This window comes from Ammospiza nelsoni, chromosome 2, assembly GCF_027579445.1.
Source record: "Ammospiza nelsoni isolate bAmmNel1 chromosome 2, bAmmNel1.pri, whole genome shotgun sequence".
Taxonomy (NCBI): domain Eukaryota; kingdom Metazoa; phylum Chordata; class Aves; order Passeriformes; family Passerellidae; genus Ammospiza; species Ammospiza nelsoni.
In genome coordinates this window covers 51,247,103-51,273,291 of record NC_080634.1, presented here as the reverse complement: position 1 = coordinate 51,273,291, position 26,189 = coordinate 51,247,103, and the positions used below count along the sequence as shown (strand labels likewise).

General features: G+C 40.6%; 1 protein-coding gene across 2 annotated transcripts; it reads left to right on the top strand.

Moving 5' to 3' along the window:
- The first annotated feature begins 477 nt into the window (after window positions 1-477).
- On the top strand, window positions 478-23,907 carry HSPH1 (heat shock protein family H (Hsp110) member 1). Of its 2 annotated transcripts, XM_059492925.1 has the most exons (18): window positions 479-729; window positions 1,636-1,693; window positions 7,485-7,625; window positions 9,276-9,398; window positions 10,634-10,733; window positions 11,478-11,611; window positions 12,093-12,337; window positions 13,200-13,428; window positions 14,327-14,433; window positions 15,657-15,790; window positions 17,816-18,021; window positions 18,816-18,947; window positions 19,691-19,828; window positions 20,246-20,371; window positions 20,904-21,011; window positions 21,119-21,238; window positions 22,396-22,557; window positions 23,050-23,907. In XM_059492925.1, exons 1-18 carry the CDS (start codon window positions 623-625, stop codon window positions 23,245-23,247), a joined length of 2,568 nt encoding a protein of 855 aa, XP_059348908.1. In that variant the 5' UTR covers window positions 479-622; the 3' UTR covers window positions 23,248-23,907. The 2 variants fall into 2 exon arrangements, with proteins under 2 accessions (XP_059348917.1, XP_059348908.1); XM_059492934.1 differs by lacking the exon at window positions 18,816-18,947 and having other exon boundaries at window positions 478-729.
- The last annotated feature ends 2,282 nt before the right edge of the window (window positions 23,908-26,189 follow it).

Here is a 26,189-nt window from a genome sequence, read left to right as displayed (position 1 = left end):
TGCTAGGAGGCAATAGAACATTTATGCTATAATGGATTGTGGCACGCCGAGACAAAAGCCCTCTGCAGAGAGTCAGTGACGCGTACAATTAGCATATTTCGCCCGCCAGCGCGGGAGGGAGATACCCACAACAACGTGACCAAGAGCTCTAGAGAGGTTACCCGGTGCACTAAAGTGGGGCACGGATACGGAGAGCGGCTCGTCTCCCCTTCTCCCGCACATTCCGGGCCGGGGAGCCCCGGCCGCCTTTCCCGGCCCCGGCCCCCGCCGCCTCCTCCACACGGCCCCGCCCCGCCCCGCCCCGCGCGCCTGGCCCCGCCCCCGGGGATCGGCGGCGTCCGCGGTCGCCGTGGAAACGGTCTACGTCACCGCGCCCGGCGCCGCCGATTGGCGGGAATTGTTCGAGAAGGCGGCCGAGGGCGGAAGCGGAAGCCGCACGTGGAGCCGGTGAGTGGCTGCCGCAGTTTCTGGAAACTTCGCCTCATTGTCATATTTAAAGCGGCGGCGGCGCCGCTGCGTCCCCTCCCCGCCCGCCCGCCCGCGCACGCTACGGGGACCGGCGGCCGCAGCAGCACCGGGAGCGAGCCGGGCAGAGCGGGGGCCTCCCTCTGGCGCCGGGGCCATGGCCGTGGTGGGCTTTGATCTGGGCTTCCAGAGCTGCTATATCGCCGTGGCGCGGGCCGGCGGCATCGAGACCGTCGCCAACGAGTTCAGCGACCGGTGCACGCCGTGAGTGTAGGGAGGCGACGGGCAGGGGCCGGTCCGTGCCCGGCGGGGCGCCCGCCGTGGAGAAGCTGCTGGAAGTTTCGCGGTGGGGCGTGGGGGGGTTCCCGCTGTGCGGAGCCAGCGCGTTCCCCGGCACTCGCCGCCTCGGGGGCTGCGGGGGGGTCGGTACAGGGTGGCGGGGCCGGGCGGCAGCCCTCTGTGTGTCCCTCCGAGCCGCTGCGTGCCCCCGTACTCCCTTTCCCGCCCCAGCCCGCTGCGTGCCCCGATCCCCTCAGCCGCTGGGTCCCGCTGTGCGCCCCGACCCTGACCCGCTCTGTGCCCCCGCCTCGGGCCCCACCCGCGTTGTTCCCCTGTGTCTCCCGGTCCCGACCCGTTCCGTGCCCCGGAGCCGGAGCGCGTCCCGCGGGCAGTGCCCGGGGCTGTGCGGAGCCGCTCGGGCCGTGCTGCGGCGGGCGGGGAGCGGCGGGAGGATCCCGGGGGGCAGCCCGGGTGAAGTGGGACACGGGCGGACACACGCTCCCACCCGTGCTGCGGAGGGTGGGCTCTGCCAGCTGCTCAGGGCAGCTCTCCCTTAGTCAGAGGTTAGATATAGAAAGCCTCTGGCTCCAAGCAGGAGTTAGTTGACAAGTTGAAGCAGCCATGCACAGACGGGTAGGGTGTAGTCCGGCTGTGAGCTCTGAATTGCGATCATCCTGTTCCACCGTTCGGATAAGCCATTGGGAAAAGTCCTGGATTTGGGCCAAGGCTTTAACATGGATAAAAGTCTTCCTGTAGTTTTTTTACTACAGGAATGACACTTTGAGAGAAAGGCTAAGGTGTTTTATCTGCAGTAGCAGAAAATGAATCCGTGAGAGTTCTCAGTCGTGTTTGTTGTCAGGACCGAGTTAATTAGCCTGTTGTTCTTTCCAGGTCAGTGGTTTCATTTGGATCCAAAAACAGAGCTATTGGTGTTGCGGCTAAAAACCAGGTAGGTCATTTCCTGCTGCAAACTGTTGAAGTACCAGTGTGTGTGTAAAGTGAGTTGTCTGTGTGTATTTAAAGCCAAACAGCCTCAGTTTCTTGTTGAGTCTTTTATTTTAGAAATGCTGCACTATGCTGCCATGCTTTCTTTGGAGAAATGTAGGATGTTTTTGCTAGAATGCTTCTGCTCTCTCCTTCATTAATGTAATACTTTCCAGTGGAATATGTTCAATGTTCATATTCTGACAAGTTAAGGTCACTGGATTTCTTTTCCTAATGATTGTATACAGGATATTCCTTGTACTTGAAGGAAAACATTTTAAATTCTGTATATAGTCCCTTAAATTTAGATGTAAAGGGAGAGCTTTGGCTCAGATTCTTAAAGCTATTTAGGGTACCTTACTACCTTTGGATTTGCTGTAAATTAAGTGCTGCTGGTTTTGAAAGTGCAAGTCCTTATTTTGGTTTTTTGTTGTTTTTTTTTTTTTTTTTTTTTTTTTGATTGAGGTGCTTTGAAAGATTGAATGTTTTCTTTGTTAAAGTAGTATTTTCAGCTTAGAAAGAGAACTTGATTCCAACAAGTCTCAGAATAACAAACTGGAATGATTAAACAAATCCTTAGGTATTGTGCGTTGTTACATAACTGCTGCTGGGAGATCAAGCATGCAGCCTCAGCTGGCCTGTGCATCTCTCTCATGTAGCAAAGGACTGCAGTGGGTTTCCATGGAGAGAGCACTGGAGGAGACTTTATTCCACTATAATAGCACTCCTCTTAATTTTGAATACCTGAGGCAATACAAATACTTCACATGTTAACAAGCATGGGCACATTCAGTTACAGGTTAGCATTTGGAGTAATGAAATAAATACATGTGTTTGTGGTTTTTTCTTAAATTTCATTTCAGCATTGCTCTGTTGACTGCTGACATTGTTGCAAGTCAGAAACTAGTATGATTCATTAGTGTGCAAAAATGAGTTGTTACTCAAAATGAGAAATTATCTGAACATGATGTAGTCTCCAGAATGTTTCAGTTTTGTTAGATTGTTCTAGTAGGTGCTGTGGAAAACATGAAGGAGGCTGCAAGTGAGCAGATTCTCTCTTAGATTGCATTTACAAGTATGTATTTGCAGTGATGAACACCTGTGACTTTAGTTACCTTCAGACTAACCTGTATGGTGTTACTTGATTGAGTGTTTCATGCTTGGCTCTCCTAGAAGTTGAAGCTAAATATTTTGGCAGGAAAAAAGAATGTAATACTTTAAATGATAAAAGATGACAGATCGTTTATTTCGTAGTTGTAAGTCGTCCAGTTTGGCTGATGACCTAAGATGTGAATTGTGTTTCTTCTGTAAATGTGGAAGTTTCCTGACATGGAGTACTGAGAGTTATGTTTTTGGTGTATTCAGGTGTAGTAGCTACTTAAATCAAGGAATGCAATGATTGTTTTTATTTGAAAAATAAAAAGCAGAAAACCCAAAAGATCCCACAAAATAAAAAGAGGTTTTGACTGGTGACTTTTACGGTGTGATTTTGTGAGAGAACTCAAAATACTCAAAGGTGCTCTCTTTATTTGAGAAATTGCTGCTGGAGCAAATTTTCAGCAAATTTCTGTAACCTTTAGGTAAGCATGGCAGCACTGGAGATGAGAAAAGTACATTAGTTAACAGATCATAATTCTCAGCTTTCTTAATTCTGACTAAGCAGGAAGATATTAAAACAGACCTAATGGCATACAATTACTCTAAAAATATCTTAAGATTGTTCTCTTAGAAAAGGCTTTGAGGTTAATTCTAAATTAGGCTATAAAAGCTGCCAGAGTGTTTGTGCTTCTCTACCCACTACATGGTAATAATTCCTGCTGCTATGTTCTTCAGTCGTACAGCTGTGAAATACGTAGCGTTCAGGCACTCTGAAGTTGTGGCTATACAAATAAATAAAACCATGCTGGGCAACAATCTTCAACACAGGAACCTAACTACTCAATCACATTTAAGTACTGGAATAGTTCCTGGCATGATTTTTGGCCTGTGTTAACTTGTGCTCGTACTATTAATTGCTGAGCACTGTTTGGTGATTGGAATAAACCAAGGATGACTCTCAGCAGGCAATCCAAGTGTGACATCTTTCCACAGACGCAGCTGTCTGAAAGTTACTGCTTGTTAGTGGGAGTATGGCCTCTTTTTTTTTGTCAGGGAGCTTTTCTGTAGGAGAACTGTCCTAGTTGAGTAGCTTTTTAATGTAGATGTAGCTCAAATTCCTCTATTCTGTGGTGGAAAATTTTTAATGCAACCAGGAATTGATGCTTTTCTTTGAGGGTAGTGAATGCTAGAAATATTCCTTGGTATGCTCAGCATTTGAGTTGCTATCATGCAGTCTGTTGGTGCCTGCCTAAATCTATTCTGTAGATAATAACACACTTTTGTAATTTCTCTCTAATGAAATAGAATTAAGTCTACTCTGAGATACTTGCATTATCTCTTAGGCTGTTCTTGTTGTCTGGTTTCTGTTGTGCTTTACATTTCTGATAACAAATGCTTCTTTATGTCACTTGCTTGCTCTGGGGAGCTTGCATTGGAGTTTAGCACATATTTCAAGCTAAAATGTTAGCAAAAAAAATTCCAAGTTGTCGATGCACTGTATTCTTCTTTGGTCTAGTGTAGGAATTTGAGTTTCTGCTAGATGAGTTTGAGCAAGGAAATGATGTGCTTTCAAAGTAGCTCAGAGAGAAAAAAGTAACTATTGAAATATATGGGGACACTTAAGCTTGACACTTAGTAACTAGGAAAGCCCTTGGTTGCACTTTATGTAATAATGTTTAAAGTGGAGGTGGTGTGGCTTGGGTTGGAGGGCCAGCTTCCAGACAGAGAAGCCAGCTTCGTATGTAGTTGCAATCTTTAAACATTTGAATTTGGTCTAAGTTGAATTTCGGTGACAGCAGTGAGGTGCGAGGTGAGTGGCTCTGGTTGCCAGCACAATCAGCAGCAGAGTGCTCCAGTGCGGTGCACAGGGCGGTTTCCTGAACTGGGGGAGTGTCACGGGGAGACAAGAGCTGCCAGAAGCCTGCAGCTGAGTGGTAGTGGCTGATGGGACCTAGGTGGGGCCAGGACCAACAACAGCAGTTTTCCCCAAATAAAAAAGAAGCCCTTAGGGAGCCCTGGTGAGCAGGGTGTGGCTCAGCAGTGTGCAGGAAGGTGCAGAGGCAGTGCCAGCCCAGGCAGGAGCAGTGGTGCCTACCTGGCAGAAAGCCACAGCCCCGCTCAGCTCCACACCGGGCATGGCTGCCCAGACAGCTCTGGCAGGAACACACTGCCAGTACTGGGTGGCATCTGCAGGGTGAGCCCTGCTCTCAGTACCAGTAGTGGGTGGCACCTGTGAGCAAGATGTGGGAATGTGCCCAGGTACTCTTCCACTTAGTGAAGAACTTTGGTGGGAGGTGTGTGGGTTGAGGACTATCAGGGAGCATGAGAGAGAGAGATGATATAGTGGAATTGCACCCTGCCTTCCCTGGGATGTGCCTGGGAGGCAGTCCTGACACACAGAGGATTCCTTTCTCTCTCCTCCACCTGCTGGAAAACACTGACTTGAAGTGATAGGGATCAATCTGTCACCAAGGTTAAGTTGGCCTATGTCAAAACTGCTTCCCTGAAGAAAAAGAGGACATTACTGTAGGAGACTCCCTTTGGAAGACAGCAGAAGGCCCAATATGCTGGCAGGAACCACTTCTTAGGAATGTCTGCTGCCTGTCTGGGGTCCAAGTTCCTGCCCTGGTATGGCTGTCAGATAATTATCCATTATTGATTTCTCAGATTGGCAGTGATGAGGTTGCACCAGGAGGTCCAAGGGCAATCAGGAGAGATTTCAGGGCCTTGGAATGACTGCTTAAGGGATCAGGAGCACAAATAGTGCTATCATGTGTTCTCTATCCTTCCAGTTGCAGGAAATGATGGAGGAAACAGGAAGAGCCAGCAGACCAATATCTGAGCTTGGTGCCATTGGCAGAATTTGTGGGTTTTGATCATGGGTCAGTTTACATGACAGCAGGACTGCTAGCAACAGGCAGGGTACACCTGTCTCAGAGGGGGAAAAGGATCTTTGCACAGGAGCTAGCAGGGATCACTGAGAGCTTTAAACCAGATTTGGAGGGGGGAAGACATACAACCAAGTTTGCTAGAGACAAGCCTGGGGGGCACCACAGCAGTGTTTGAAAGAGAGTGAGGTCCTTCTAGTGAGGTCCTTCACTCTGCTGCCTTGGTGGAGATGGGATGGAGATCCATTCAGCAGCAGTGACACAAGGGTTATTACTGATGTGTTTAAAAACTGTAGAAGCTCCTGAGAATGGTCACATAGGAGGTGGGACTTCTCTGCAAAAAGGGGCAGGATCAATAGCCCATGAAGTGCATGCCAGCAGGCATCAATGCCTGCAACACAGGCGATAAAGAGGAGGAGCTGGACACCATTGTGCTGCAGTAAAACTCTGACACAGTTGCCATTATGGCAGCGTGGGGGGGTGACTGGCACAACCGGGGTGTTACTCCTACCTGGTTAAAAACTGGCTGGATAGCCAGGCCCAGAGTGTTATGGTGAATGGAGTTAAATCTAGCTGGCAGCCTATCACCAATGGTGTCCCCAAGGCTCCGTACTGGGGGCCATCCCTATCTGATATTTTATTCAGTGATCTGAAAAAGGGGATCGAGTGCACCTTTAGTCACTTTGGAGGTGAGGCTATGCTGGACTGGAGTGTTGATCTGCTGGAGGGCAGGATGGCTTTACAAAAGGACGTAAACAGGCTGGATTGAACGGTTGAGGACCACTGTGTGAGGTTTAATGAGTGCAGTGTCCTGCACTTGAGTCACACCAACTTCATGTAACACTACAGGGTGGGAGCAGAGTGGCTGGGGAGCTGCCTGGTGGAAAAAGACCTGGGAGTGCTGTTTGGCAGTGGTTGAACATGAGCCTGCTGTGCCCAGGTGGCCAAGAAGGCCAATGGTCCCTTTGCCTGTATCAGCAGTAGTGTGGCCAGCAGGACCAGGGCAGTGATTGTGCCCTGTACTCAGCACTGGTGAGGCCACACCTCAGATCCTGTTCTGGGTTCTGTTTTGGGCCCCTCACTACAAGAGGGATGCTGAGGTGCTGAAGTGAATCCAGAGGAGGACAACAGAGCTGGGGAAGGGTCTGGAGAGCAAGTCTGCTGAGGAGCAGCTGAGGGAGCTGGGGGTGTTTAGCCTGGAGAAAAGGAAGCTCAGGTGTGCCCTTATAATAATCTAAAAGCACAAAATTGCACCAGGAGAAGTTTAGATTGGCTGTTAGCAAAAGATTTTTTTTATCTGAATGGTTTATAAACATCTGAACAGGCTGCCCAGGGAAGTGGTGGAGTCACTATCCTGGGAGATATGTCAAAAGTGTGTGGATGTGGCTCTTGGGGATATTGGTGGACTTGGCTGTGTTAGGTTAATAGCTGGACTTGATCTGAAAGGCCTTTTCCAATTTAAGCGGCTCTATCATTCTAAATTAGTTGACTAAAGTAGTAGACTCTGTTGATCATGTTATTGTTCACCCAGTTGTCTCAAGGTTTCAGAGATGGATAGTTTTATAATCCTTAATAAGTAATGGTCTGTGTCTAACTATTAATGAGCTGATAAAAAGTACCAGACAGCAATTACCAGTGTTAAATAAAGCTGTGACAAGGGAGTGAGCAGTAGTCTGAAAACTTGACCTGTGCTTGGGGGCCTACAGAACAGCACGGAACACTGCAGACTGATTAAGAGTGGATTTCTAACTATCCTGTATTTCTTTACAGCAAATTACTCATGCCCACAACACTGTATCTAACTTCAAGAGATTCCATGGCCGTGCATTTAATGATCCTTTTGTTCAGAAGGAGAAAGAAAAGTTGAGCTATGATTTGGTTCCCATGAAGAATGGTGGAGTTGGAGTGAAGGTAAATCTGCAGTGTATCTTTCTGTGTTGTATAGGTAAATCTGAAGTCTTACATTTCAGCACCTGAAATGAAAATACGAGTTTCTTTTAATTATCCTAAAGGTAGGTTGTTTTAATCTCTCTGTTAAAGGAGAGCTCTTTATGAATAGAAAGCTTTATCTTTAAATAGTGAATATTAACCTTCAAATTAAGGTTCATTTACAAATTATTGCTGAAATGCAAGTTTCCCTGTTGGCAAATTGCACATCTAGCTCAAATGCGCTGGCAGAAAAACTGCTAAGATAATTACAAGGTTGTATGGTTTTACTTCAAAGTATGACTTTCTACCACTTGTGTGGAATTCATTGCAGCAGACCTATTAGGTGTTTTACAAATGCTTTAGAAAATAGTCAGAACTCTTCTTTAGAATGATTGCCTTAGGTGAGTGGTAAGTGTGTCTTTAGCAGACTGCCTGGAGTCAGTTACTAGTTACTTGCAAAAAGGTATTCAAAATCATCTCCTACCACATTGCAGGTTTGGCTCTTGCTTGCCTTTCACGGACTTCACTGATACAATGTCAGCTTTTCATAGAATAGGTGTCATTAATAACATTGTATCCATTTACAGAAATATGTACAATTACTGATAATGAAACCTTGCTGGCATAACAATCAGTGTTGCTTCCCTGTTGAAGACTTTAGCTTGAACTGGTCCCTCATAACTTCAGTATAGATCAGTCTTAAGTAGTGAATAGATCACAGAAAAAAAGGGAAGATGCTTTCTCTTTTGCTGTTTGTGATTTGTGAGGTTAACAGATAAATTCAGACAGAAATTATTGGTTTCCTTTAATCAATGTGTGTAGGAATCTTGTACTGTGAGAGGCTAGTGTTGGGTGAACTCTACTACCTTTTTTTCTTAGGCTGATTGGAGAACAAATTAGTATTTATTTCTATTTAACTGTGGTTAAAAAGTTTTAATAATTGATTCCATAAAATTCAATAAGACTGGGAGGTTTAGAGAGCAATTTTTCTATTAAAACCAAAGTGCCTAGTTTTTCCCCAAACCATACAGAGTGAATAAAAGAGAAGTGTTACTTTCAAGCCTCAGCTGTAACACATTACTTCACTTCATCATTGTCATGTATTCTATTGCATGATAAAAATGGTGCTTCAGAATATTTTTTGCTAAGAGAGCAATAAATAAACTTTTTGCTAAGCTTTATCTTAAGCTTTTAGTTGTTTCATGTGCATAGGTGAATTGTTGTTGCACAGTTCTTCCTTTCAGAGACGTCTCATGTATTTGAGCAGAAGGATAAAAATGCTGAGGAAAAATACACAGCAAGTACTTCTGTACATTTTTTGCATTTGGTGTCAGTTTGAAAAATGATGGCTATTTTTACTTAATGGTGTGCCACATTTTAAACTTGTGTCATTTTTGGCAATTTCCTTAATCTATGGAGTTGATACAGTTCTTGATGTTTTAAGACAGGATAGAATTATTGCTTCTAAAAACACTCAGCTGGGAAATTAAATTGTAAACTGAAGTTCTATAATGAAGTAATGAAGCATGTCATGATTCATAGAGTATTAGGCAGCAGTGTATCAAAGAACATTAAATGTATGCAATTTTCCATCAGTTGAACTAATGGAATTATTTTACCTATTCGATCCAGGTCATGTACATGGATGAGGAGCACATCTTCAGTGTGGAACAGATTTCAGCTATGCTATTGACTAAATTGAAGGAGACTGCAGAGAGTAACCTGAAAAAGCCAGTAACAGACTGTGTTATTTCTGTAAGTAATTGTAGTGCACAGGAACATTATGTCTTTTAACTTCAGCTATTGAGGGCATTTTGTTTCTATTCATGCAGAGTGAAAAAGAACTCTGCTAAGCACTTACAAAGAGATTAACCCAAACTAGGTTTAGAGCTTCTGACTTAAAGAAATCCCAGAGCTGCTGCCATATTCCAGACCCTGACTAACTTAATGAACTCATTCTCTTGGAAATGTCTGGACCTTTGGACCCAAAATGTTTCTGGATCCAGGTTTAAATCCTTCTGGAAGAGCTTGCTTTCATGATTAAGCATACAAATTACTCATTGAAGTAAATACATATGTTTGTGTTTTTCCTTGGATTTAAAACAATTTGATAACAGCTTTGAACAATTTCCTTTATGAAGATTTGCCCTCTGTCAGCTGAAAATTTCAGTTTCTGTCCTGTTTATCTTCATCCTTTCAGCAAACTTTGCTTTGTTTCTTTCACTGTGATGACTGCACAGCAAATGACCTCAGATCAAGATCAGTCATTCCATTGCAAAGCCCCAGTATAAAATAACACCTGCCTCTCTGTTCTCAATGACTCTGAACAAGTCTGTCTCATGTTGCATCTAGGAATATTTAGCTCTGTTATTATTAGAAATGTTGATTCTCCAGTTGAACCTGGAAAGCTAGTTCTTCATGTGTCCCTGGAGGGGGAACATCAGAAGGCACTGTCCAAGGCCAGTGCTAGAGATCTGTAGAAAATTTTTAGCAGAAATTCCTTCATAATTTCTTAGCACTTCTTGCCTGAAGTAATTTCTGCCAAAATAGATTCTCTTCATTTGTTATCCCTTATTTCTTTGCATCTCTGACATCTGTAGTATTGCTGTGTGCTTTTAGTTCCCTCTTTCCTTGTTTGGATAGGAGTCTGCCTGCTAGTTCTGATTAAGGTATTTCATGTCACTGTCTTCATAATACCCAGTTTCACTTTTTGGGCCAGCACTTCCTGTTATTAGCATTTGTATACAAATAAGTCATTTGTTTCTTGCTAGTGTGTGCTCATGTAAACTAGCTGATGCTGGTTTAATTCCATCTCTGAGTAGAATATTTGAAGTGTCAATTCAGTATGGTAGTTGCATTTTAGAGGCTTGAAGGAAGTATCTTCCTCAAAGTGGAGGAATAGATACAATTTTTAAATTAATACTTTCAAATAAGTGGTCTAATGTCTCATTTTCTGGAAATAACTTTGTATTCTCACCTACTTTCTTCAGGTTCCATCATTTTTCACAGATGCTGAAAGGAGATCTCTTCTGGATGCAGCTCAGATTGTTGGTTTGAATTGTCTTAGATTAATGAATGACATGACAGCAGGTAAGTAGGATAAAATAGCAGTTCCTGCAATTGACAAGTGGGATAGAGGGTGCATTTAAATACTTCAAGAAAAAGGGCTGACTTGAAAAGGCAAATATAAATATTTGAAAAACTTGCTGTTCTTTTTTTGGTTTAACGTCTTCTGTGTGAATGGGTAGATGAGATCAAGCTCCATTGATAATTATCTCCCTGAGCACTTATTTAGGAGTCACTCCATGTGCCTGGATTACTTGTTCATTTGCTGTACTGCCCAGATGCACAGCTGCAGGAGTTAGACACTCCTAAAGGAAGTTCCTTGATTAAACATCAACACCTCATAACTTCCAAGGCTTTTTTTTCAGTATAGTCAGGATTTTAAGCAGACACATGGCTCTGCTGACCATCTATACAACTCTCAGACAAAACTTCCCAGCTTGGAAGATAATCACTGGAAATACAAAACTGGGTTTGGGTTTTGTTGTTAAGATGTTCTGTGTTTTTGAGTACTTTGCAGGGCAAAAAGAAAAAAACCCAAACAAATGCTGAGAGAGCATATACATGACTAAGGGAGTATGTTCTGCTTTTCAGGTCCTACAGTTTAGATTAATGGGACAAAGCTTCCACGAAGATAGTGTATGTTGCACAGGTGTATGTCTGGATTTGTCTTTATGCTTTTGATCGTACAGCTTAATGTTCACGGGGTTGTTGTGGTATGCCACTGGAAATTAGAGATTGTGTGGATAATATCTGATACTACTTTTGCAGTGGCTCTGAATTATGGAATTTATAAACAAGACCTTCCAGCTCCTGAAGAGAAGCCACGGATAGTTGTGTTTGTTGATATGGGACATTCTGCATTTCAAGTATCAGCCTGTGCATTCAACAAAAGTAAACTGAAGGTAGTAAGATTAAGTGGAAATTAAAATGTTTACCAGCAATTAGAATCAAATAGCCTGCCAATCTGCCTTCTTTTTTAAATTCTTAAATAATTTAATGCATGGAAAGTGGCAACAAGTCAAAAGGCAAAGGTTTTCATCAGTATTCTTCATTTCATTAGAATTGTTTCAAACAGGATGTAAATTTCTTGCATTACACAAATGTAAGATAAATAATACTAGTGCTATAATTTATTTTGCTTTATCTAAATGAGTGTGTGTATGGATGAAAACTTTGAATACTTAGGATTGTCAGTTACTTACTTAGTCTTTTTTTCCTCTGTAAAAGTGAAGATCAATTTTTGGCTGATGTAACTGTGCATTGGAAGATGGGGACAGGTCAGCCTAATATTATTTTGAAGCAAGGACTTGCTGATACTGGAAGACTGCTATTCCCTGTGATTTTATTAGTGTTAAACTAAATAATTGTGTTCTTTTAAACTAGGTACTTGGGACAGCATTTGACCCTTTCCTTGGTGGGAGAAACTTTGATGGAAAGCTGGTAGATTACTTTTGTGCAGAAATAAAATCAAAGTACAAACTAGATCCAAAAACCAAAGTTCGGGCTCTTCTTCGTCTGTATCAGGAATGTGAGAAACTGAAGAAACTAATGAGTTCAAATAGCACAGACATTCCCCTAAATATTGAGTGTTTCATGAATGATACTGATGTATCTGGAAAAATGAACAGGTGAGTTCTGTACAAGACAGGCATTTGCTTTAGTGGCCATTTTTTTAAAGAAGTGTTTCTTTCAGTGTTTGGAAGAAACTTAATGTGCTAAAATTAAGTGTAAGTGCTGAATAGCTGTGACACTTTGTAATAGCTAAGGCTGGGAAATGGGATGTTCAGCTAACCTGAGTAATGTTTCAGTGCAATAACATACCTAAAAGTTTAGATTCTTTTTGTAGAATATGGTTCTAAAACCATGGATTGATGCTTGCAAACCAGAAGGTTGGTTACATATTTTAACTTTCTGCATATTTTAGGTAACTTAAATCCCATACTCTCTTAAGATAGCAACAATTTCAGCTTTGTTTCTTTTTTCTGTTCTTAGTGTACTATGGATATTGATAGAGAAATGGAGGGCAGAAACAGTGCTGATGGATGATGACTTGATTATGGTCCAAGTGTAAATGAAGTCTGTCTCTCATACACATGTTCACAGGCATGGCTTCATTTGTTCTGTAGCTGCTGCTAAGAGTGGTGGGTTGTTTTTCTTCCAGTGTTTAGGCAACAGTTTTTCATGATAAAGGAAGTGTCAGTGTTTTCTGATTTATCTGTAACCTTTGCTCTGAGGCAAATACATAGCAGCTGCCCAAACAAAACCTTTATCTTATTTAACTGCATTGATAGTAGCTTAGGAAAACTTGAAAGCAGCTGTTTGTGTACTACGCTGTCTGTGGTTGCCACTTTGGCCTACTCACAGGAGTTTAGCTTTAGGTCTCTGTAGTGTCGCTAACCAACCTAGTCAGCATCAGTTTGGAAACAAATACCAGGCAAGGTTCTTGTGGGACAGGCATTCTTTAGTTAATTCCATTTTTTTTTTTCTTAGGTCACAATTTGAAGAATTGTGTGCTGACCTGCTGCAGAGGATAGAGAAGCCTCTGCTTTCATTAATGGAACAAACACAGCTGAAAGTGGAAGATGTAAATGCTGTGGAGATTGTGGGAGGAGCAACTCGTATTCCTGCTGTCAAGGAGAGGATTGCTAAATTCTTTGGCAAGGATGTCAGTACAACACTGAATGCAGATGAAGCCATAGCTAGGGGCTGTGCTCTGCAGGTATAGTACTGGCAGCACTTGATGAAATTAAAAGATGTATTTCTTCCATGAATAGGAAGAATAGGTCAAGCAGTTAGGAAGAATTGTAGAAGTGGTCCATTTTAAAGTACTCAAAGGAACGTACATGTTCACTAGGTCTTTTTATGGGACTGTACTGTTTAAAAAGACCAGAGTACTCCTCCCTGGTGCAGTACCCTATTGCAGGGTGCATTCTGTAAGCAGCCCAATCTGCTCTTAAGAACACAATCTAGAGATCTTTAATGCCAAAAATTCAAGTTGCTGTGAAGCTGAAAGTTACTTTTACTCAACAAGGTATAAGATCTGTGGAGAGCCCAAACTACTGCAAGTTTGACTTTCCTGGTATCCAGCTTGCTATTAATGTGAAACAGGTTTTATTCTGTCTCCCTCCCATTTTTACTGTTTCCAGCTATATTTTACGAGCAAACCACACATTCTGTATTCTTTCTTTTCTCCTTTAACTTCTTGTCTTATTTCACCCTCTTCTCTTTGACTTGTTTCTTTACTCTGTCTCACTGACAGTTTTCCATTGCCAGCAATCAGTTGTGTTCAGGGAAAGAAGCAAGACCCTTTGGATAAACACTTGTTTTAGGAGTAAGCACTGCAGAATTTCCCTTTTTTATAGTCCTGCTATTTCCTTAGTGTTACCTTTACTCACAAGCTGCAAAAGACCTGCTAACACAGCACATAAACACTTGTGTGTGAGATTTCTCTTCTCATACTGCATTGAAATTGAGTATTGAAATAGTTCTGTCTAGTAAAATCAATACAGTTTTCACTTGTTTGAAAATTTTTTACTGTCATGTCTAGCGGAGTAGAGGAGTTAACCAGCTTTAATGCAAGCTTTTTTGTTGTTTGTTTTTTATTTTTTTTTTTTCAGTGTGCCATTCTTTCTCCAGCTTTTAAAGTGAGAGAATTTTCTGTGACAGATGCTACACCTTTTCCAATATCTCTGCTGTGGAACACAGAAGCAGAGGACACTGAAGGGTAGGTAGCTCAGACTACCATTCCATGAAGCTTTTGACCTTCATAATTCAGGGGTCATGTTCTTGCTTGCACTTAAACTAGGATTTTGGCATTCTCATGCAGAAAACCCATAGGCATGTACCAGAGATGGTTTACAGGGAAGATTGTAAAGACATAGGTTGAAATTTGAACTGTAATTCCTCATTTGTAAAAACATAAAGATTTTTAAAAAGTGAGAGAGCTACCAACTAGTATCTGGTCTTGCCTTTATCTGGTTGTCAGGATTAGAAATATAAAATTAGATCAGTGCTTGGGTCCTGATTCCACTTTGCCTTCTGGCTTTTCATTTTTACTCAAGGTGTTCCTGACACCTAAGATTCTTGATTTATTAGTAATGTTAGGTACTATGGAAATATTGTGAACTTATATGGATACTATTTATCTGACTGCAGGAGCAATTTAACACCTAGCAAAAATTTAACATTTGTAAGAGTGATTTCTTGCTGCAGTCTCTTATGACTGACATCTGTTACTAATTGTGCCATGCCTGTGGAAAATGCAGTTGTTTTCTAGGATGGAAAGAGCTCCATGTTCAACCTGTGGAAAAATCATGGTTCTAGAGGGATCTGTTCATACTTTTTTCATATTTTGTAGTTCAGCCTTTTTTTTCTTCCTGTCTGTTTTCTGTGGAGGTGCAGGGCCTAATTGTTCTGTCACTTATGAGAGCAGCCTGTGGGTTCCTGTTCTAGGTAAAGCTCTCATTTTCTCACATCTGGGTTATTAGATGAGATCTTCCACAGTTAGGAGACAAAACTTAGTTGGAAATTGGGATCAGGCTGGCATAATAGCAGACATGCCATAGAACATGAAGTAAAGCTGGTTGTTTTTCTGTCATGTTGAGGAATGAATAATAATCTGGTGTCAGGGTTCTCAACTGAGCCATGGAACGTAAATGAGCAAGGAATTAACAGGGCTATAATTATCCCTTTGAGACTAAGGAAGGGTGCAAATTATGATTCAAAATACACTATTTCTCATTACAGTAGAGAACAGTACAAGTTCTCATTACAGTAGAGAACAGTAAATCCTTTTCCTTGCAGTACAGTAGTGAAGTGTCTTTATTGGAAATGTTCAGAGGGGTAAATGTTTCAAAACATGATATTCCTCTAAAGAGTTCTGACCCTATATCAAAACCTTCCAGCTCAAATACACTGCTAAAAGTGATACTTTTCCCTTAATTACAGAGTTCATGAGGTCTTCAGCAGAAATCATGCAGCACCCTTTTCTAAGGTACTTACATTCTATAGGAAAGGTCCATTTGAGCTAGAAGCTTTTTATTCTGATCCTAATGGAGTCCCATATCCTGAGTCAAAAATTGGTAAGTAGTTGTCCTGGAAATAGTGTTGTCTCCAATAGAACAATTTGAAATCAAAGAGTAACTGTTGTGCAGTATGGTTATGATGTATATATTCAGGCTTTTGTCTCTGAAGGACTCAGAACGTTCCCATTCCCGAGACAACTGAATCAGTATTTTTTATTTTTCTTGCTTATAATGTTGCTTTGGCTGAAGGAAGAAATGAGGGGGAGCAAATCAATGCCTACAACTAAAATGTGGTTATGACTACTAAAGATAGCTTTTTGACTTTTTTAATCTTTTCTGTTTTGTCACTGAAGCAAGCTAGGAATAATTGAATAATATCTCCTGTATATAAAAAAAAACATGTCTTGAATAACTAGTTGTTGTTTTTACCTATGCCTTCTGGGACTGACATAATGCTGAGTAACTTCTAATCAAAGCAGCCTGAAATAGTGGCAGCTACAAGACTACAGTATTGATTTGTCTATGTAACACTTCTAAGCAGTTCTTTCATACTTTTTGACAAATTGCAGCACTCGACAGTGTTAATACTTACAAAGAGCTTACGACATGGTTAGCTAGACGAAGACTGATGGTAAAGACAGGCCAATTAAATAATTGTTCTTGAGTTCTAAACATGCAATTAAATGTTGTTTATTTGCATGCCATGTATTTTGAAAAACCAGCACGAGAGAAGGACTTATTACAAGCACAAGTAGTGACAGTACAAGGGGGAATAGCTTTAAAAACTGCAGGAGGGCTAGTTTAGATTAGATATTTAGAGCAAACTCTTTGCTGTGAGGGTGGTGAGGCACTGGAATAGGTTTCCCAGAAAAGTTGTGGATGCCCCATCCTTGGAGGTATTTAAGACCAGGTTGGATGAGGTCCTGAGCAACCTGGTCCAATGAAAGGCAGGGGGTTTGGAATGCAGTCTTTAAGGTCACTTCCAACCCAGGCCATTCTGTGATTCTCTGACTGTATTCTGTAGTTACAGAAACATCAGACTGCCTTTTGTGGCTAACTCTTACCATAAAGACTGATGGTGGGGTTTGTCAGTGTTCAGTTAATTTGGCTTTGACAAATGAGAAACTGTTTATCTGCTGTTCTGAAAACTGGTAAGAACAGAACTGAAGATCAGATTTGTTTCAACTCAGTTGCCAGTTAATTCTTTGCTCAGAACAGAATTATTGCTATGACTAATGGGTGAAGTAGTAGTTCTAATGAGACTGGCAAAAAAGAGAACAGGTCACACAACTCCAGTATTATTTGATTTACAAGAGAGAGGACTATATTCCATAGCCTGTGAGAAAGGCAGGTAAAAGCTTGTGCATTTGTGATCTAGATCTGTTGCTGAAGGAATGGTGTGTGCAAATATGTATATTTGGCCTGTGAATTTGGGCAGCTTGTACTTTGCAGCTAAGTGAGCATTCTGGTCTTCAGGTCACTCTTGGTAATCCATGCATAAGGAAAAATGTCTGCAATGTCCTGTTAATGTCAAGGACATCTGATTCTTCATTTACTGTTGAGCTAATTGTCTGTCTATTAGTTTCACAATGCTTGTTTCAAATATTACAGTAGTTACAGAACAGTTATGTTCTGCCCAAGAATAAAAGGTAATGGCAGACTGGCATGGATGTTAGAAGCTGTAAGGAAAGCCTCTAGAAATATTCTTTGTGTGTTGGGCAGTAACTTGTTTTAGAAAGGCACCACTTAATATTGACATTACACTAAGCCCTTCAGTAGTTTTCTTTCAGCCCACTAGTAACACAGAGAGCACCAGTTTTGTATTTACCCTGTATTAGTTGTGTCAGGAGAACCTACTCTTCACTTTATAAGGTGAAGTTAGCTGAAAAGCAGTGTACTTTGGTTTTGTTGGGGTTTTTTTTTTCTGGTAGTACTGATTTAATTTGAGGGACCATGAGTTTAGCATGGAGGCTTCATGAAATATTTAGAAAAGTTTGTCTATGAAAAAGGGAGATGTTTTCCTGGCTCTGTAATATTACCTATTTAATTCCACTGTGTGAGTTTTGATTCTTTTGCTTTTAGGTAGGTATGTTATCCAGAATGTGGCAGCCCAGAAAGACGGAGAGAAGTCTAAAGTCAAAGTGAAAGTCCGTGTCAATACTCATGGCATTTTCAGTGTGTCCACTGCATCTATGGTAGAACCAGTTAAAAGTGAAGAGTGTGAAGATGTCAGTGTTGAGACTGAAGTGGAAGCTCAGGACCAGAGGTCTATTGAAAACTTCAGTGATGTAAGTTGACCTTTCTTGTGTGTGAATGTCCTTAATGATTGATGAAAGGGTGTTCTGCTGTTACATACTCTGTAAGAAAAATACCTTCCTCTAAGGAAGCAAAAGGAGATTAATTTTAAGATGTGTGTAGCTGTCAGGAAATTGTCTTTACAAGAACAGGAGATAATTTATGCTATCTTGAAAGTGTGTGGATTTCAAAATCAGTTATTGTGTGAAGTGCCAAATAGTGACAGGTTGTTTGAGGGTGGGGTTGCTTACAGCTGCCATAGTTATCCAACTGTTCCAAACAGGAAAACTAGATTTGGATTGTTAATTATCCATGCACTTTGTGGTGGAAGAATTTGTATGTAACCCTTTGTATCAGTAAAGTTTTTTGAAACTTTTTGTGAAAGGGAAAGCTGAATTGTTTTCTACAGCATCGAAGGAGAGGGGAGCACTGGGGAATAATGCACATTGTTATAGTCTACTTGATCTTTTAATAGTTTTGAGGGGGAAAAAGTAAACATTATGACTCAAGAAATTAAAAGCCCCTTTTTGTAAGAGAAAGTGGTCGCACGTGCACACACGCACACAAGTATTGTGCAGCAAGCCTGGCACTGGTAACATTTTCATGAACTCCTTCTGAACTTGCACCCAGTCTGTATCTCCAGAGCTGAAGCGTGTGTGTTTCTGCGTGTGCACAGAATGCTGTGTAGGGCACTTTGTACCGTACGTGCGTCAGAAGTGACGTGCCCTATACGTAAATGCAAGTGCACATGCCTTCTACATCCTTTGTGCCTGGGCTTTCATTTCAGAAAAATATCCAGCAAGAGAACAGTGAGGCTGGAACACAGTCCCAGGTACAAACTGATGGTCAGCAAACGTCTCAGTCTCCCCCTTCATCAGAACCTCCCTCTGAAGAAAACAAAATCCCAGATGTCAAGAAAGTGAGTGACCCTTTAACTCTGTTGAAAATGTTATCCTATATAATGGCTTTTAAAATGGTAATATATTACAGGAAAAGTAGGAACTTGGTGTTGGAACCTTTTTCATTTTCACACCTTTACTAAGTGAAAAATAATATCTGTATCTTGTGATGATTTCTGTACAGAGTTTGCAAAAGGATTCCTGCAAGAAGCCTTTCTCTACCACTTCCATGTCTTCTTGCAGTGTTGGACAACTCGTTTATTTGGGTTGCAGACATTTGAATTTAAACAGCAGTTAAAGGCAAAGCTTATTAGGCCTGCTGAAGGAAGCTGGGATCAGGAATTCATAAACCTAAAAGGAAACAATCAGTGTGAAACATTTGTCTGCATGTTATTGCTAGTGATTTCATTTTTTTCATCTGTATGAGATGAAAAATGCTTTGGGTTAAAGTCTTAAGGCCATCATCATTAGTGAACTGCTATGTTACACATGAACACTTCTGGAAAATCTGCAAACACAGCATATATCTGAGGAAAGTCCTTGCTGCAGCTCAGTGCTTACTGTCTTGAAACAGACTCTAAGGAGACTAGGATAGGAGGTGGAATCCCCAAAAGGAAAGTGCCTCACGAGCATATTTTGAAGATTTTAAAAGAACATGGAAAAACCTTTGTGTGTTCTTCCTCTGAATGTATCTTTCATCATAGCAGTACTTCATCAGAAAGAAGTCAGGAAAATTATCTTATTTTTCTTCTTTCTAACTCAGACAAATGAGAAGAAAGGTGATCAGCCCCCAGAAGCTAAAAAACCCAAGATAAAAGTGAAGAATGTGGAACTGCCCATTGAAGCTAACTTGGTTTGGCAGTTAGGAAAAGATCTCCTCAATATGTATATTGAAACAGAGGTGAGTTAGTGTGGTTTAGACTGCTTTCTTGTGTGCAGTTATTAACCATTCACCTGCTTCTCAAGGCACCTCTGTTCTTGTTCCGCCACCCTGGAGTGTGGGCTCAGTTAACAGTGAGCTAACATGCTGTCTGCCTTCTAACACATAACTGACAAATGTTTATCAGAAAGACTGAAGTGTCCTTTACAGCAATTAGTATCAGAGCACTGATCCATGGAATGGCATCACAGATTCATTTAAACTGTTATAATCCAGAGAAGTGCAACTCATTTCTTCAGATGAGTCTACTGCATAATAATGAGAATTTCAACAGTTACATGAACCAAGGCCTGTGGGAGACTTTACGGGAGCTGTGCTTCGTAGAATGCTGTTTGAACATTGTTATTTTTTAATTAAAATATTTTCTGTGGTATACAGGGCAAGATGATTATGCAAGATAAACTGGAGAAAGAAAGAAATGATGCAAAGAATGCAGTGGAGGAATATGTATATGAGTTCAGGGACAAGTTGTCTGGACCATATGAAAAGTTTGTTTGTGAAAAGGTAGGTTATGGTTTCAGGAACTTCTCTGAAAATACCAAGTATCTGTTTTGTATACCTTGGTTAAACTTGCTCAAAGCCACCCTAAACATAGCTGCAAAACCAGAACTTCAGTTGAATGATGGCAATGACTAACCCAGAATAAGGCTTAGGTGTAACAAATACATATCCCTGAAAAAAGATCTTGTCACAAATGGAGTTAAGTTTTGCTTCCAATTGGAACTGGTGACTGGAAGGGGGAACTGTGTTGCTTTATGTGTAACCAAAACCATGAATTAGTTACACCCCAAGCATTGGCCTAATCAAAGACAAAAGTCTGTAAAGGCTACCTTTGTTGTAGATGTGTGTTTCTTAGTCTGGAAGCTGGCATGGTTTAAGTAACTAAATTAGGCAAAAGCTGCAGTAGAAATTAAATTTTTATACAGGAGGCTAAGGATTCATGTGTATATTTACCTCTGTTATGTTCCTTCAAAACAAACATGGTTGATTGGTGTGTATTTCAGTGTTTGATGTGTTGAATTATATTGACACACAGGATCTGCAGGGATTCTCTGCCCTCCTAGCAGAGACAGAAGGCTGGCTGTATGAAGAGGGTGAGGATGAAGCAAAGCAGGTGTATGTAGAAAAATTAGAGAATTTAAAGGTAGGCCTGTTAATATGCCTGAAAAGCAAAATTTCCAAAAGACTGTGCTAAACAACATTAATGAATGTTAATGAATCACATAAACATGGAGGAATTGCTTTTTCTAGAAATTAGGTACTCCGATTGAAATGCGCTTCCAAGAGGCAGAGGAGCGACCAAAGCTATTACAAGAATTGGGACACAGGCTCCAGTACTATGCTACAATAGCTGGGGAATTCAGGAATAAGGTAAGTGGCCTTTTTTTAACCACAGTGCTTCTGCGAGGCTCATTGGCTGGAGGGCTTCAAATGCACTTTCAGATGAGCTGTGAACTACTGCTATATAGGTCACAAATTTAACACCACAAATGTTTCCCAGTACTCAAAAAATCTCATGCAGTGTGTCATATCTTCAGTTGCTTGATACTTCTGGATGTTTTCAGGCTAAAGAGGGTGTTCTAATAAAGAGTTTAGACTTGTGGTCTGATTCTTGACCTTTAAAAAACTGATCTGTTTTTTAGAAATGTGCTCTCTTTCAGGGACAAGAATTATTGTATGGTGAGAGGCATTAGTGTAAAACCTAGCTGCAGATAAAGTAAAAAACACAATTTTGTTATATGTGGATATTTGGGGTTTGGTTCTTTGTGGGGTTTTTGTTTGGTTTTTTTTTTCATTGGTATTTGTAGATTATGTTCTTGATAAGTTTTGCAGTCTGAAAATTTGCTCCTTGAATTTCAGCTTAAAGAATTTTAATAGGATGGCTTTCAACACTCAGACTAATTAAACCTGATACTTAACATCAGAAACAATTATGTCTTCACAGCTATAGATTACAAAATTAAGTGAAATCATTAGTAGTGTTACATGTGATATAGCTAGCATCATTGTAAATAGTATATTTAAAAACTTGGTTTTATTTAAGAATTCTAAATATGGATTCATTGGTTGTGTTGCTGGGTAGGTCCTTCTCCTGATAGTAGTTAATTGTGTAACTGTAGCATTGTAGGGAATGCTAAAGTTGAAAACTGTGGTCCTTTCCCTGTACATCAGAATCTCAATGTCTAAACTATCTTGGGCACAGGTAGCTCCTCCAGAACGGGAGGGAATATTTTATCAGCTTTTTAAAGTATGTTATATTTTATTACATGACCTTTTTGTGAATCTTCTATGCCCTCTGTGAATCAGATTTCTTGTTCATTTGGGTAAAGGAAGCTTTATATTCACATCTGTATTTTCTGTTGTCTCTGGCTGTAATGGATCTCCCTTGTGGCTAACTTCTATTTGTTTTGACCATTGGAAGAGATTTACAAGTTATAAATAATTGAGATAGACTTGTTAGCATAACTTCATCATGTTATTAACACTTGACAGTTATTAACTGATACAAAATGTTTGTATTTGGACAGGATGAGAAATACATCCATATCGATGAGATGGAAATGATGAAAGTAGAGAAGTGTGTTAGTGAAGTGGTAGAGTGGATGAATAATGCTGTGAGTGCACAGGCTAAGAAGAGCTTAGATCAGGATCCAGCTGTACATTCAAGTGAAATTAAGGCAAAGCTACAGGTAAGTACCATAAGAAACTATCTTTAGAGGTTGGTGCTAAAAGTAGACTGGTATCTGTGCCTTTTGTCTTCCCCGGTTTCATCTCACTGCTCTAGTGTTCTTGAAAGGTAGAAAGTATGGAAAGGAGGAGATCCAGCAGAAAGAAGAGGAGCTCTAGTGTACTGTATACAATTTTGTGGAGCTCATTGATATTTTGTCTTTCAGTCGCCTTAAAAACTCAGGTTGTTTTTCAGTGTTTTACTGAGAGACAAAATAGTATTGAGAGAAACCAATATGAAATCCAAAATACTTAGTTGAACTTTGCTCACAGAACATCAGAAACTATACCAGTTAATTTATTTCAGAGTACACTAAGTACTTGTCAGTTTGGACTCAGGGGAACAAATGCAGAAGCCAATTTCAAACAGTTTTTTGGACACAGGACTTTTTGCACTAGTGAAGCGGGTGGCTCCTTTATACACATTCTGCCCACATTTCTTCCATCTTTTTTAGGAGTTAAACAATGTCTGTGAGCCTGTTGTGACGCAACCAAAACCAAAAGTTGACTCTCCTAAGGAGGAAAACCCATTAAGTGAGCAGAGTGATTATAAAAGTGAAGACATGGGAGATGATAAAAATTCTGAAATGCCTCAGCAAAATGGCGAATGTCATCCAAATGATCAAAACACCATTAACATGGACCTGGACTAAGCCACTGCACTTGCAGCAAATTATTTCATCCCATGACAGAAGATGTTTTGGCTGTCATATGTGATGGGGGAGGGAATGCATTGTTTTGGAAACTATTTATATTTTTTTTTTAAGACTTGTCTGGGAATATGTTATGTTGTGGGAGGAAGAATAGTAAAGTGTTGGTCATGACTATCCTAAAAGGAAAATTGCCTTGGTAACTTTCAGATTCCTGTGGAATTGTGAGTTCATACTAAGCTTCTGTGCAGTATTTAACCATTTGCATCACTAAAGATGAAAAGAAGCCCTTGCTTTGAAATGTACTGCTCCTTTAAAAGGTTGTGATCAAAACACTCGTAGGCATTTGTAGATGCCAAGGTAGTTTTCTTTTGTCTGGACATCTAATTGGGTATGTCAGAAAAAGCCAGTGTCTGTCCCTTTCACAAGGACTTTGCAGAAGAAATCCTTCTGTCTGAGATTTTTGATTGTTGCAGTCCAAAGTACTTATCAGGTAATGAGATGGTGAAATGTGTTAGTAGCATGCAGAAACGCTTACGTTTCATCTCTTGCTAAACAATACATTTTTCATGTGGGGTACATAAAATGAAGGAAATGCTAATTCTGTTAGTGTTATTGTGAAGCTTTTTAAAGAGCTTTGAAATAAAGTTCATTTTACTGGTATCTCCTGACCTCTTGAGTTTAAGTGTTTGCAGTACTTCTGCTCTTAAGTGTTGCCCTCCTTACAGTTTGACAGGCCATTGCTTTTTGTTCCTGTGCAGGAGAGTTATAAACACACTTAAAACTCTCACACTTTGCACAGAACCAGTTGTACAGTGAGATGAACGTAATTTAGCCCCTTAATGAGTAATGCCTCTTTCTTTTCTTTGGCCCAAGTGTTGTAAACACCTGAAAGAACCCGAACACTTCACAGATATGTTAGAGCATAGGACAGTGTTTGTAACTGATGCCTATATAACTTAGGTTACAAGGTGCTTATATAGCTTGAGTTAGAAGATATCAATATAACCTAATGTATCTGTATAACCTGGTACCAATATAACCAGAATCATAACTTTTATACCTATGTAACCTGATATAAATAATTTTCTATACAGTGTAATGGCTAGTATGTGGTTAACTAGTTGCTTAATGCTGAATAGACAAAAAAGAAGGAAAAACTCACCAAGTGGGCAGTTTTAGAGATAGATAAGTATACTACTAATGAGAAATTGGCAAATGTAAAGGCAATTAGCCACAAAACAAAGAATTTAGGCTGGTTAAGACCAGCCTGACCAAGGAACACTGTAACTGCACGTGCTCTGAAGACAAGGTTGAAAAGTTCAGATGTGAAGAAGACCTTGGAAGCCTTCATCAAAGACCCCTGCTAACCCCTGAAAGGGGGAGGCACAGGTGAAATGCAGAAAAACTATCTAATAACCATGAGATCACACATGTGATGATGTTATAGTGATACTAAGCAGTACTTACTCTATAAGTACACCACAGCACTTGACAAAAGTGAGTAAGGTGGAGAAATTCCCCTCATCACTGTTGCTGCAAGAAGCAAATAGCTGCTCTGTAGACATTGGGGATTTATTTCCAGCCTAATGGAACCCTATAACTTAGAAATTGTAATCCACGGTTCAGAATAAGATGTTAAAACCTGGTTAAATACTTAGGCTCGGCTCTGCTTTTTGTTATAGACTAAACTGAAATAATGATATTTTCAGCCCATTCAAGTTTTTCTGATCAAACCTTAGTAAAGGTTTTAAAAACTAAGAATTCCTCTCAAGTAAATCTCTCTAGTGGAGAAGATTTTTTTGCATACTTGGTGCAGGGGAGGATGCTCTGTGTTAAACATCACATTACACTAGGGAATATTAGGCACCTGAAATGCTGTGGGAAGAACTTTTCTTGGACGCATATTCTGAAGGATGTTAACTCTGCTGATGCATGCGAGCACAGATCCCATATGTAAGCATGTGGCACCAGATGCTTAAAGATCAGTGTCACTAAATGCAAAAGTGTTTTGATTTGTTTTTTTAGTAAGGGTTAATTGTGGCTACAGCAGTATTTCATCTGGAGCAACAAAACCTAATGGAGGAAAGATAAATTGGTGCCATGGGAGCTACTAAAGAGGGAGTACAGATGAGAGGACTGGTGCTTTCAAGGGCCAGCTGATCCTATCTAAGGCAAGTCTTTTTCTTCTAGTTGATGTTTTTAGCATCACCTTCCATGAGTCTTCTCACAGCCAGGGGCAGGAGCTCTAATGCAATGTGTACAGTTTCATGCAGTAGTGCCCAGTTTTCTGCTTTGACTATATTGACTGCATATAACCCATTTGATAAGTGGGTTATCAAAATGCAGATCACGGTTATTGGCTGCTTTGAGTTGCCTCTTTTTCGCTTCTGCTGATTCATTAGACAATGGTGTACAATTAGCAACAATAGAAATATTTTGATTTTTTCCTTTTCCTAGTGCTAAGGGATTGAAAGACCGAACTTCAAAACCATGTCTGAGGTATGGAGAAGTATTTCTGTGTTGGTACCAGTAGAGTGGTTTCATCAAGGGTTAACTGTTACTAACAGGCTACTGTTTGCTTACATTATTGCTGATATGGAAATTGACTTATATTGCAAAATGAGTAAGATGCCTTAGGAGAAAGCTTAGCCTAATCAGTGGAAAATTTTGTAGAGGCATTTGAAGTATAATTCTGTCAGAAAAACTAGTCCTGAATCTACAAAAAGCAGCTTTTCTGGTCCTGATGGATTGCCATGTATTGAGTTATCTCTACAGAAAGTACTGAATTTTCCCTCTAATTTTCCTCTAATGAGCCTTCATAAAAAGTTTGCGCTGAGAACAGATGAATCTGGGCTGGATTTTTTTTTCTAGATTTCTGCACTGTTAACTATTTCATACCAGCTAATGGTGTGACAAGTGATGAATCCCTAATGATTAAGTGG

Coding starts and splice junctions, on each gene's coding strand:
- HSPH1 (XM_059492925.1), top strand. CDS start 623: ATGGCCGTGGTGGGCTTTGATCTGGGCTTCCAGAGCTGCTATATCGCC. Junction 18,948..19,690: donor AAATCCCAGATGTCAAGAAA/GTGAGTGACCCT, acceptor TTTCTAACTCAG/ACAAATGAGAAGAAAGGTGA. Junction 21,239..22,395: donor CTGGGGAATTCAGGAATAAG/GTAAGTGGCCTT, acceptor GTATTTGGACAG/GATGAGAAATACATCCATAT.